At 44.2% G+C, this 13009-nt stretch overlaps 1 protein-coding gene across 1 annotated transcript in view; it reads left to right on the top strand.

Annotated features, from left to right (window-relative positions):
• Window positions 1-345: 345 nt before the first annotated feature.
• The window catches only part of DPP6 (dipeptidyl peptidase like 6), a 692619-nt gene continuing 679955 nt past the window's right edge, over window positions 346-13009 (top strand). Inside the window, exon 1 of the mRNA XM_060782596.2 lies at window positions 346-600. Within this exon, the coding sequence (XP_060638579.1) occupies window positions 541-600 (60 nt within the window). The 5' untranslated portion in view covers window positions 346-540. The remainder of the gene's footprint in view (window positions 601-13009) is intronic.

Here is a 13009-nt window from a genome sequence, read left to right as displayed (position 1 = left end):
TGGTGGGGGAAGGCAATCCCTCTCCACCAAACCTTGTGGCCCCAGTTTGGTCCGAAAAGCCCAGTCCTTGAAAAGCGACAGGTTCCCTTCTCCTCTTTCCTGGCTCTCTGGGGAAAAGAGGGCAAGACCTCTCCCTGTTGTGGCCGCTTCTCTCCCTCCAAAGTGTCCCCTTCGCCTCCTTTTCTAGGTCGGGAGGCTCCTCTCCCGCAAAGTCCCCCCCAAAAGACGACTCCTCTGCCTCTCCCAGACTCCCCTCCCGCCGAAGAGGAGGAAGGAGAAGAAGAGGAGGAAGGAGAAGAAGAGGAGGAAGGAGAAGAAAGTCGATCCTGCCTCCCTCCTCTCCTCTCCCTCCCTCCCTCCTTCCTTCTTTCCTCCCTTCCCGGGGATTCCTTCACTTTGAGGCTCGGCAAAGCAGAAAGGAGACCTCCATCCACCAGGTCGGAGGAGGAAGAGGAGGACGAAGAGGAAGGGAAACTTTTCTTCCCTTCTCCCACCTTTCCCTTCCAGCAGGGACATCCAAATCCGCCCCAACTCCTCGAGATGAACCAGACGGCCGGCGTCTCCAACAGCGTCCGCTGCTCGAGCGGCAAAGGCGCAAAGGTAAGCGATTGGGAAGCGTCCCGTTCGTTAGATAGTTAGTTAGTTGGCGACTAGTTAGCGCCTGGGAGCTTTGCGCTTTCGGAGAGTCCGTCTGGCGCCTTTGGAAAAGTTGAGGAGCAAAGAAAGAGGAGGAGGAGGAGATGGAGAGAAGGAGGGGTGGAGGAAGGGAGGAAGGGAGGGGGGGGAGGCGTCCTGATGGTCCGGTTGGTTCACTTGGAAGAGGGAAAGCCCCCCGCGCCGTGCGAGCAATCTCCTGCCTGTGTGTGTGTGTTGTGCCTCTATTTGCGGGTGGTCTGCATTTGGGACTGGGAAGCCTTTTGTCTCTCGTGCGAGGAGAGCCAGGCAGCCTCTTCTCCATCCACCCATCCATCCTCGAGCTCAGCCTCTCCATCTGGTCCTGCTCAGCACTCCCCCTCCCCCTCCCTTCCCGAGCCGGATAAAACAGCAGCGTCAGGGGTTGCCAGCGCGCGTGGGGATGTCGCGGGAGGCTTTGGCACAGCTTGGCTTCTTGGGGGATGCTCTGACCTAGGAAGCGCGGGGTCTCCACTAACTTTCGCCATGAGACCATACTTTGTGGCTTTCCCTCGCCTCCCTTCCAAAGCGGGGTTTGCAGTCACAAAATCCGCCCACCAAAGACACGCGTGCATCTTTTCTGTCTTCCCCACAGTTTGGTTTTCTGGCTGGGAAGACCGAGGAGGTGCGCGAGAAAGAAACGCCTCGATTGCGCCCTTGGAGGCTGAGCCTGCTTGATTCCATTTTGCAGCCGGAGCTTAGCTTCCGCGTGGATGATCCACGCGGCACGTAGTGAGTGGCCGTGGGGCTTCCTTGGAAGCCTCTCCTACCTCTTAACTGGCCGAGTCTTCTGCCACTTGGACTGCACCCCAAAGTTGTTCCAGATATTAGTGGTAGACTTCAGTGGCACTCTTTCTTCCCCAGGGTTTGGAGCAGGAATGGGTGTTATGGACTTCAACTCCCACCATTCCTAACAACCTCAGGCGTAAGTGGTTGAGAGGGGAAAGGAAAGGGCCTGAGGCTGTTGGGAATGGTGGGAGTTGAAGTCCAAAACATCAGAAGGGCCCAGGTTTGCCCATGCCTGCTCCAGACCCTGGGGAAGAAGAAGTGCCATTGAAGTCTGCCACTCATGTCTGGTCCTTTTGTCCCTTGTATTAACTGTCAGCTTCAAAAGGAAGGTGTAAGTGTGTATCTTACTTTCAAAAGTTACAGTGTTTATATTTCACCCTTCTCAACCCGAAGGGGACTCAGGGCAGATCACTGAACACATATATGGCAAACTTTCAAGCTGGAATGTGTCCAGAGGAGGGCAACTAAAATGATTAAGGATCTGGAGAACAAGCCCTATGAATAGCAGCTTAAAGAGCTGGGCATGTTTAGCCTGAAGAAGAGAAGGCTGAGAGGAGACATGATAGCCATGTATAAGTATTTGAGAGGAAGTCATAGGGAGGAGGGAGGAAGCTTGTTTTCTGCTGCCCTGGAGACTAGGGTGAGGAACAATGGCTTCAAACTACAAGAAAGGAGATTCCATCTGAATATTAGGAAGAACTTCCTTGCTGTAAGAACTGTTCAGCAGTGGAACTCTCTGCCCCGGAGTGTGATGGAGGCTCCTTCTTTGGAGGCTTTTGAACAGAGGCTGGATGGCCATCTGTCAGGGGTGCTTTGAATGCAATTTTCCTGCTTCTTGGCAGAAAGGGGTTGGACTGGATAGCCCATGAGGTCTCTTCCAACTCTGTGATTCTAAGATTTTTTGATTCCCACCATTTCTAACATCCTCAGGTGTAAGTGGTTGAGGGGAAAAAGGAAAGGGCCCGAGGCTGTTAGGAATGGTGGGAGTTGAAGTCCAAAATACCAAGAGGGCCCAGGTTTGCCCGTGTCTGCTCCAAACCCTGGGGAAGAAGTGCTACTGAAGTCTGCCATTCACATCTGGAATAACTTAGGAATCCTTCTGAGGACATTAAATATTTCTTGTATTAACTATCAGCTTCAAAAGGAAAGTGTAAGTTTGTATCTTACTTTCAAAAGTTATTATTTTACATTATTTATATTTCACCCTTCTCACCCTGAAGAGGACTCAGGGCAGATCATTGAACACATATGCAGCAAACTTTCAGTGCTGTTATACACTGACAGGACAGACAACTGTGAGAGCCATTCAGCAGTGGAACTCTCTGCCCCGGAGTGTGGTGGAGGCTCCTTCTTTGGAAGCTTTTAAACAGGGGCTGGATGGCCATCTGTCAGGGGTGCTTTGAATGCAATATTCCTGCTTCTTGGCAGGGGGTTGGACTGGATGGCCCATGAGGTCTCTTCCAACTCTAGGATTCTATGATTCTATGATTCTAACTGTTCATAGAGAGAGGTATATATAGGCTTTCCCATTTTAGGCATCTTGGAAGCTTGTGCTCAGTTCCAGCCACGGGTGGGTGCTGTCGCTCCATCTTCCCTGACAAAGAGCTTTGTTCATAAACAGGACACACATAAAAACTGTCAGGCCATCAAATGCTAATCAAGGTGGCCAGTTGAAACATTCACACCTAGCTCCAACAGACAAGAGTTCTTTCTCCCACCCTGGACTTTCCACAGATATACAAACCCAATTTTTTCTAGTTTCCAACAGATCTCATAACCTCTGAGGATGCCTGCCATAGATGCAGGTGAAACTTCAGGAGAGAATGCTTCTAGAACATGGCCATACGGTCCGAAAAACCTAACAGTGACTCTGGCCATGAAAGCCTTCGACAATACATAAAGTTCCTCCTTGATCGAATTGCTGGTATTTTCCTGGTATTTCCTTATGGGTGGCCTAAATACCTCCCTGCTTTAAAGCATTACCTATTTATCTACCCACATTTGCTTTTGAACTGCTAGGTAGGCAGAAGCTGGGCAAAAGGCTAGGAGTTCACCCTGACCCAGCCTTCAAACTTTCAACCTTTCGATTGGCAAGATTTACTGCAGCTGGCAGTTAACCTGCTGTGCTAAAGTTTTGTTTCTCTTTCTGGCATCCACTGAAACTAGAATCATAGCGTTGGCAGACACCCCAAGGGCTATACTCAGGCTTGGGCAAACTTCAGCCCTTCAGGTGTTTTGGATTTCAACTCCCACAATTCCTAACAGTCTACTGTTTGTTAGGAATTGTGAGAATTGAAGTCCAAACACTTGAAGTGCCAACGTTTGCCCATGCCTGGGCTATCCAGTCCAACTCCCTACAAATGGCCACCTAGCCTCTGTTTCAACACTCCACCAGACTCCATGGCAGAGTAGTCTGCTCTGCTGTCCAGTTGGCTATAACTTTCAGGAAGTTCTTCCATAATCTTTAGGTAGAAATTATTTTCCTGTAGTTCAAATCCATTGCTCCTTGTTCTTGTATATGAAATAACCTAAGATGCACCTGCTATGCCTCCATGTGACATTCTTTCAAGTACTAAACATTGCCATCCTGTCACCTCTCCAAGCTAAGTATACTCAGCACCCTCAGCAGTTCCTCATAGGGCTTGGCTTCCAGACCTTTGACCATTTGAGTCACTTTTCTCTGGATGTGTTCCAGCTGGTCAGTGAGGTCTAATTAAAGTTTGATCCCTGCCTCTGGTGCCTTTCCCTTGTTGTTGCTGTTGTTGCTGTTGCTGTTGTTGTTATAATTGTTGTTGTTGTTGTTGTTGTTAAGGAAGTCACACCCAGAAACACATCTACTTTGTCAAGGATGTAGACCTTTATTGCAAGCAGTTGATAAAAGTGTTGGGAATCTGAGTTGTTAGGCTTAAAAATACCCTTAGTTGAGATGATTCCACCATAGATTTAGCAGAGTACCAGAAGTAAACTTCATGACCAACAAAAACTTACATGTGATGAACGTGCCTACCTCTGTGACCGCATCTCTGTATACGAACCCACATGATCTCTTCGTTCATCTGGAGAGGCCCTGCTCTCGATCCCACCAGCATCGCAGGCGCGATTGGTGGGGATGAGAGAGAGGGCCTTTTTGATGGTGGCCCCTTGACTCTGGAACTCACTCCCTAAGGTCATCAGGCAGGCCCCAACCCTGGCAGTCTTTAGGAGGAGCTTGAAGATGTGGTTGTTCCAGTGTGCCTTTCCAGAATAATGATCCCATAGCACTTTGTCCTCCAAAGCACTTTACATTTTTAGGTCTGCTCGTATGTCCTTCCACAAACGCCACTATCACTTTTTCGTCCATGCTTCAGCACTATTTCCAATTTTAATTTTACATTTGGCCTTCCCACAATTTTAATTGTATGTTGTCTTATTGATAATGTTGTATGTTATTGTCTATGTTCTTATTTTAATTGCTTGTATTGTTGTGATTATTGCTTGTATTGTTGTGTTTGGGCTCAGCCTCATGTAAGCCGCACCGAGTCCCTTGGGGAGATGGTAGCAGGGTACAAATAAAGTGTTATATTATTATTATTATTATTATCTTCTAAAGCGGTAAAAAAGGGCAAAAAAGTCCATGCAGCTACATTTTGCCTAAAGAGAGAGGCAAAATGTGTCCTTACTGGAATGAAGGAAAGGTAGAAGAGACTGGAAAATGGTGAATGGTGACATGGTCTGTTGGGGGGGGGGGGGTGCTTTGAATGTGATTTTCCTGCTTTTTGGCGGGGGGTTGGACTGGTCTGTTCCAGCTCAAGGATTCTATGATTCTATGGTCAACCCCAGGGCAATAAAACTTAAAGAGGACGTTCCCTCACAGAATTCCATTCCTGTATCATCAAAGGGAAAAGGAGACAGTGGCTAGCAGCAGGAGGAAAGACAAAGCATGCATGGTAAACAATCATAAAATAAACATTCCAATAAACACAATCACGGTAGTGATGACAACGGACAGGCCACATATTTAGGATAAAAACAGTTAACAAACTATGATGAGATAAACTAGGAGCAGGACATTTATATGGACTTGTGCAGTCCAGGGATAAAACCCAACAAAAAGTCCCAGAATTAGGAATGGGACTACACAGAAAAAGGGGAATACAGGTATTGTCTGCCCAAAAAAATTCTGCCCTCACTGAATTTTCCTTGAGTCCTCACATTTCTAGCTCTGCAAAAACTTAAAACATCTGGTGAATACCTAGAAATCCAGTTTATTTAGGCAAAGAAAAGGGAATGGAGAACACAGCACATCTTACAGCCATTATTCCATATTTGCTGGGCTTAAGGGCACAGGAACATCACAAAAATGAAGAATCTGATCACCCAAGACAACATCTTTCTAAGAATGTCAAGATTCTCCAGCATCAATTTCTACTGAACATTGACCATAAAATCTTAATGGAGGACCTAGAGATTATTAGAGAAGTGTTCTCTCTAACATGATTATGATCAACGTCATGGCAGAAGTTGACTAAAGTGTGGCAATAACATTCCTAGAGAGAACCTTTATACAAAATAAATGAAAAATACACAAAACTCAAACCTGCAGATGTCATTTCCCCTTTTTCAGTCATGTTGGCACCTTTGTTTACATCAGCAAAGGCAACCAGGGATACTGCAGCGTTGTGGATGCAACTATTGCAATGACAATATGGCACGTGTAGGGTGACTGTTCATTGGGGCTAAATCAGAGACCGTAAGCACGGGCAATCCATGGTTCTAAAGTACTTACAAAACTAGGGGGTGCCGGTGCTTTGCTTCTACATTGTTGCTAAAGTTCTGGTGGTGAAAATTTCAGAACTCTAACAAAACTTTCAAAATGCCATTATTATTTCGTTATTGGCAATTTTTATGACAGACCCAATTAGGAACTGCCATTTATAACGAAATTTTGAAAGTTTTGTTAGAGTTCTGAAATTTTCACCACCAGAACTTTAGCAACACTGTAGAAGCAAAGTACCAGCGCCCTCTAATTTTGTAAGTACTTTAGAACTGTTTAGAACCATGGATTGGGAGCATTTTCACTATGCCTTTATTCTTACGGGTAAAATTTTAGATCCAGAAAGGCTTCTTTAAACAAGAAGAAATGAGTGGAAATCACAGAGAGGAAACAAACAAGGACATCTAATTACCTCTCAACAAAAGTTTGCTCTAGGCACTGTCAGGCCATTATATGCTAATCAAGGTGGTCAGTTGAAACATTCACACCTAGCTCCAGCAGACAAGAGTCCTTTGTCTCACCCTGGTCATTCCACAGATTCCCTTTTTCCTAGTTCCAACAGACCTCACTATCTCTGAGGATGCTTGCCATAGATGCAGGCGAAACGTCAGGAGAGAATGCCTCTAGACCATGGCCATATAGCCTGAAAAAAACCTACAACAACTCAGTGATTACGGCCATGAAAGCCTTCGACAATACACATTCTATATGTTAGAAACAAACTCCACTGGACCTAAATTAGCTTGTGGCCACACAAAATGTAGTGAAAATGCCTTCCAAAGCCCATTTTTGATGCCTAGGCTTCATATAATCTGCCTTATAATAGAGAGCAATTCTAATTTGTATGTGTGGGGAAGGTGCCACTGCTCAATATTACAGCTTCTTCCTACTTGGCAAGAACGAGCTCTTACAATTACAATTGGCAAGAATGAGCTCTTATCATAGAAAGCTCTGGAGGGAAAGGCCTTTGTGTGAACTGTTGGGTTTGTGATCTGCTGAGAGTTACTTTAATAATGACTAAGCTAGGTCACATTATGACATTTTTATTCAACATATGCAAGTTTGCTATGATGCAGTATTTTGTCTTGAACATTTTGAACCTTGACTCCAAATGAAAGACAAAGTTGTCTGAAAGAGGGCATGTCAGATAGAAGTCAAATTCAAGTATTCCTATTATGTATTAAGTATTCCTATTATGATTGGTTAACTCAATGGAAAAAAATGCCTAGAATTGTTGTCAACCCATTTTGATGGAAAAAGTTATTTATTTCCTCTTTCTATAATGTTAGCTATGCAATTAAATGCAAAACCTCTCTGTATGGCTGACTAGACTACAGAAGTAGCTTTTCAGAGTCCAGCAATAATATAAAAAAAGAAAAGAATGGGAAGAATGGGAAGAATGGGAAGAAAAGGAGACGATTCAGAATGAGTAAAAGCATGAATAGATGTCATCACTGGAGTGATGCTGCATTGAAGAACATTTGAAAACCCACTATTTTTCCACCCACATCTTCAGAAGAATTTTTAAAGTGGACTGAATGAATACAGTTGCCGTTGCCACTCCAAAATCAATTTAGGATTGAGTATTCATAGTAAAAGTCATGGCTATGTGTTTTGTCATACAAAAATGTCTCCCCTTCCCCCAAATCAGTTCATTCATGGAGGTCAACAGCTGCACAATAGACATGCACATACTATAAATACATTACTGCATAGAAAGCAACTGTGAGCATCCCATACTTTTGTCCTGGTTTCTTCCTGGCTCCTTTTACCTTCATGCCAAGGCAGTACCTATTGATCAACTCACACTGCATTTTTTTGAACTGCTAGGTAGACAGAAGCTAGGGCTGACAGTGGGAGCTCACCCCAATCCGCAGCTACAAACTTCCAACCTTCCGGTTAGCAAGTTTTTCTGCAGCTAGCGGTTTAACCTACTGAGCTACCATTAGCTGCAGAAAAACTTGCTGACCAAAAAGTTGGCAGTTCAAATCCATGGGTCAGGGTGAGCTCCCATTGTCAACCCTAGCACCTGCCTTCCTAGCAGTTTTAAAATAGTCTTTTGAACTCACAGCCTCTCCCCAGTCCCACTCACAACTTCCCCAATTATTCATCGGCCATTTTTTTGGTCGTGTCAGGAGCGACTTGAGAAACTGGTGTGAGAGAATTGGCCGTCTGCAAGGACGTTGCCCAGGGGACGCCCGGATGATTTGATGTTTTTATCATCCTTGTGGGAGGCTTCTCTCATGTCCCTGCATGAGAAGCTGGAGTCGATAGAGGGAGCTCATCCGCCTCTCTCCGGATTCGAACCTGCGACCTGTCGGTCTTCAGTCCTGCCGGCACAGGGGTTTAACCCACTGCACCACCGGGGCATCAGCCATGCTCTTCACCCTCTGTTCCATTGTCTTTCTACTGTAAAAAAGAAAAAGTTCAATCTTCCAAGCTTATCCTCCTGAAGAATAAGCCATCTTTTATTGCTTCCTGGATTGTCCCAGCCAAACCTTTTGGACAGATGCTGTCCTCTAATCTTTTCATTTATCAATATAACTTATGCAATAATAGCTTTATGCCCAATGTTGACATTTATGGCACAGCATCTAAGGGAAATGGCAATCCATTAGTTCTCTACACTGCACAGTATTTCTATAGTAACTTCAAATATTCATTATTATATACAACAGCTCTGAAAGCTCAGCAAGGCTGATTCTTGTTTGTCAAATAATGAGAACAAGAAGGGAAGGATGCTAAAGGTTGCAAATGTGCCTAAGGTTTGATCAAAAAAGGTGAGATCTGAAGCGTATTTGTGTTTTCCTCTACAGTACATCAGTCTCCAGCTGGTTGAGATGTCTTAGAAGAAAGTGCTTGGAAAGTAGGGAAAATAGGGAATCCCCCAATTTGAGAGAGAGCTCCTCATAGGAAATAACAACCTGTCACTCAGGGGCTTGCTGCAGAGCTTGGCTTGCTTTTTCTGACAACTGTGACTAATACTAATGGCTTTGTGAGAGGTTCGACCTGTCTCATTTTATTTCACACTTTATGAATGTGCTGTAGCAATTCTCCATTTTGGTGTCAAACCTTCTATTACTTTCCAGGGGAGTGAGGCATGGTAATCTCTTTTAAAATTCTAGTCCAATCAGTTTCAAAAGTTTAGGAGTTGGCTGGTAATATCGTAAGTTAATTGGGCGCTTTGGGTAGATGTTTGTGGTTTTTCTCTAGAAAAACAATTCTCCAAAAACCTCAACTGAGCTTTCCTTAAAAGAGCACCTGCCAAGCATGCCATCACCAGCTGTGAGTGCCTGTCTGATGGAAGCATGCTTTGCAACTCTAAAATGCACATTATTTTGTAAAGCTCAGCAGCCTATGTGTTCTGCCCTGGCAGTAGCTATTTATTTGGAAGGTGTCTGTGGTGCAGGGAGCAGGTCGAATGCTACACATTCGAAGTAAAAACAACCATTTATTGAATAACAGATCTCAAATTTCTTATCCTCTTGAGTTTTGCTGCCAATCTTTGTGCAGAGAGTTAATGTTCTTGAAGCATAACCACATCCTGACCGGATGTTACTCAATGGGATCTTAATCTGTTATATCTCTGATGTGGTTTTACTTGTGTCTTCACTTCTATATCACTTTAATGTAACTGGTGTGGCTTCGACATAACTTGTTTTAGGTTCTTGTGGGTTTTTTCGGGCTATAGGGCCATGTTCTAGAGGCATTTCTCCTGACGTTTCGCCTGCATCTATGGCAAGCATCCTCAGAGGTAGTGAGGTCTCACTACCTCTGAGGATGCTTGCCATAGATGCAGGCGAAACGTCAGGAGAAATGCCTCTAGAACATGGCCCTATAGCCCGAAAAAACCCACAAGAACCTAGTGATTCCAGCCGTGAAAGCCTTCGACAATACATAACTTGTTTTAACTCCAAGGGGATGTTCTATTTTGTGGTTCTTCCACTTTCCCTACTCTTCACTTTCCAATACCACACTGCCTGACTCGTCAAGATGCCAGAAGGGTCTTGGCTGAGGCTCCACTCCAGAGAAGAGTCTTAAAGGGACACGGTGAGGCTATCTAGACCAGTGGTTCTTAAGTTGTGGGCCACAGACCATCAGTGGGCAGTGGGGATGAAAATCAGGTTTGCAAACCTCTTTCCTCTTTATCTTCTTTATTTTATTTCCACTCATTTCACATCGTCTGCCACTCCTTCTCTGTTGCTGACCAGCCCCGCCTCCTTGGATAGACCACATCAGCTCTAGATTATTAAATATAGTTTTATGTGGGCAAGCACATGGTGAATACTGGATGACATATGTTCTGTTTCAGAAACTAGAGCTGATGTGGTCTATCCAATGCAGTTTTCTGAATCAGCACCACAAATAACCAAACCAAATTTAAACTTGACCAAAACCGATTTGTAACCTTTTTGGTACTAATGTTGGAGAGTGGTCCCTGGTCAAAGTGGTCCATGGTCAAAGTGGACCCTAGCCAAAGTGGTCCATGGTCAAAGTGGTCTGTAAAGATCCCTTACCTTTCCAGCCTGGGTGGCAGGGCCTAGGAGAAGCAGGCCAGTTAGTTGCAGCTTTAGTGGGCCTGGCAGAAAGCAGCAGGAGCCATTTTAGTTTAGGGAAAGCACCATTTCAGAGAGGGGGAGTGGCCTAGGCCTGAGTCAGCCTTAGAACAGCCAGGATTGGTTTATTAAAGGGGGGCGGAGTTTAGACTGTTTGGAGGGAAAGAAGAGGGTTTTTTCAGTCAGTCTGTTGTTGTTAGGGATTAGAGTAGGAAGGCAGTTTAGGAGTTTGTGTTTGAGATTAGTTAAGAGTAGGCAGTTTGCCTTAGGTTTGCCAGCGAAGTAAGCTGTAGCAAACTGGAAACAGCTATTAGGGGAAAAATAGCTGGATTTGTAGTTAGCTAGGCCATAGTTTAGGATAGCTAAGCTACAGTTGTATCTTGACAGAGATTCAGCTCCTGTCAAGTGTACTTGGTTTTAAAGAGAAGAAAATCTGTGTTGTAACAAAGAAAGAACCATTTACATGTAACCATTACGCTTTAAAGACAAGAACATTTTCTCTGTAACAGCCAAGCTTATTTAACAGCATTCACTTTCTCTGTATTTTCATCAATAAACTTTCCTTGTTTATTTTGAAACTTAAAAGCCTGAGTCAAGTGTGCATTTGTGGATATAGTCCCTTTTCCTTTTCAACCTCAACTGGTTTTTCTTTTAAGAAGAAATAAGAAGACACAGTGCTTGGTGATCTTAAAAGCCCTTTTTATTGTTTTGAACAGCTAGGGTGTTCCTGTACAATTACAGTTTATGGTGGCAGCGGAAGTTAATAAGAGATATCCCCTCAAACATTTATATGGGTGGCACAGTGGTGTAAAAACGTTATATAGGGGCCAGTGAATTCTTCATATTGGAGGGACAGTTGGTGGGATCTGCTTTACCCCCTGTCCAGCTATTGTTTGGCCATCCACGTGTCTTTATATGGTCCATGGTTAAGTGGTTTGTGGCCAAAGTGGTCCCTGGTCAAAGTGGCCCCTGGTCAAAGTGGTCCATGGTCAAGTGGTCCATGGCCAAAATGGTCCCTTGCCAAAGTGGTCCCTGGTTAAAGTGGATCCTGGTCAAAGTGGTCCCTGGTCAAAGTGGCCCCTGGTCAAAGTGGTCCATGGCCAAAGTGGTCCCTGGTCAAGTGGCCCCTGGTCAAGTGCTCCATGGTCAAAGTGGTTTCTGGTCAAAGAGATCCCTGGTCAAGTGGTTGCTGGTCAAACTAACCCCACAAACTATACAAAAATACTAATCTCCTCTAACTAAAAGAGGGTTTAACAGGAGGAAACAGTATGATATCCTGTGGAGGAACAACCCTATGAGAAATGGATTTTAGCTCCTTCCTCTTGTACCCATGTTTCATAAAGTTTCTGGCACACAAAGAAAGTTTTCATCTTCTACTCAAGTGTCACCTTCTTTCTAGAAACCGACCAATCAGGAACAAACATATAAAATCCAGGAGCAAGCCTAGATTTTAAAAAAATCCAATGATTTCCGATTGCGGGAATATACAGACATTTGAAGATGCGAATGTTCAGCTCAAAACCATGATATTCCCGCACCTGGAAATCTTGCGGTTTTTGCCTTTTGTAATGATTTCCGCCGCGTTTACAGGGAATGGCATCTGGCCACCCTCCTTTTTTGCTGCAGAAGCGCCTGGGATAAAAGTACTGTCTGGACACACCCTCAGATAGTCTGGCAGTGTAGGCTCATATAATCCAGTTCAAAGCAAATAATCTGGGATCAGATCCTGGGATAAAGGGAAGTGTAGACCCAACCTATCTCTTCAGTAAGTTTGGGTCATTGGTGCAAGTTAGTTAAAGAAAATAAAACTGATGTAATGAAAGAACACACAAAATACACTTGCAGTCACTTGCTTGTCGCCTGACTGTTATTTTTGGGTACTGGTCTCTACAGCTGTTTTTCATTTTTAATGAGAGTTAAACACATAGTAAAATTTTATTGGGTGTATCTACTTACAAAATTAACGAACAGTTGGAGCTTTAAGCACTTAGCAGAAGTCTGTGTAATAACATTTTTTAAACAAACTTGGATCATAACGCAGTTGCCCTCTACTGAAGTACGACCTCAAAACAGCGATAAAACAGGGTTCATTTAATACTGGAATATAAATATTGTTATCATCTAGAAAACATGACTCTAAACGTCAGTTTTCTCATTATAAAAGAGGGAGATTGAGTCTCATTTCTGCTCAGTTGGGATTCTGTTATGATGTAGCTTCATTTAGAAAGGTTTGTGTTTT

Source organism: Anolis sagrei, chromosome 6 (genome assembly GCF_037176765.1).
Source record: "Anolis sagrei isolate rAnoSag1 chromosome 6, rAnoSag1.mat, whole genome shotgun sequence".
NCBI classification, from domain to species: domain Eukaryota; kingdom Metazoa; phylum Chordata; class Lepidosauria; order Squamata; family Dactyloidae; genus Anolis; species Anolis sagrei.
Note: the sequence above shows the minus strand (reverse complement) of the source record. Positions and strands in the feature narration are given on the sequence as shown.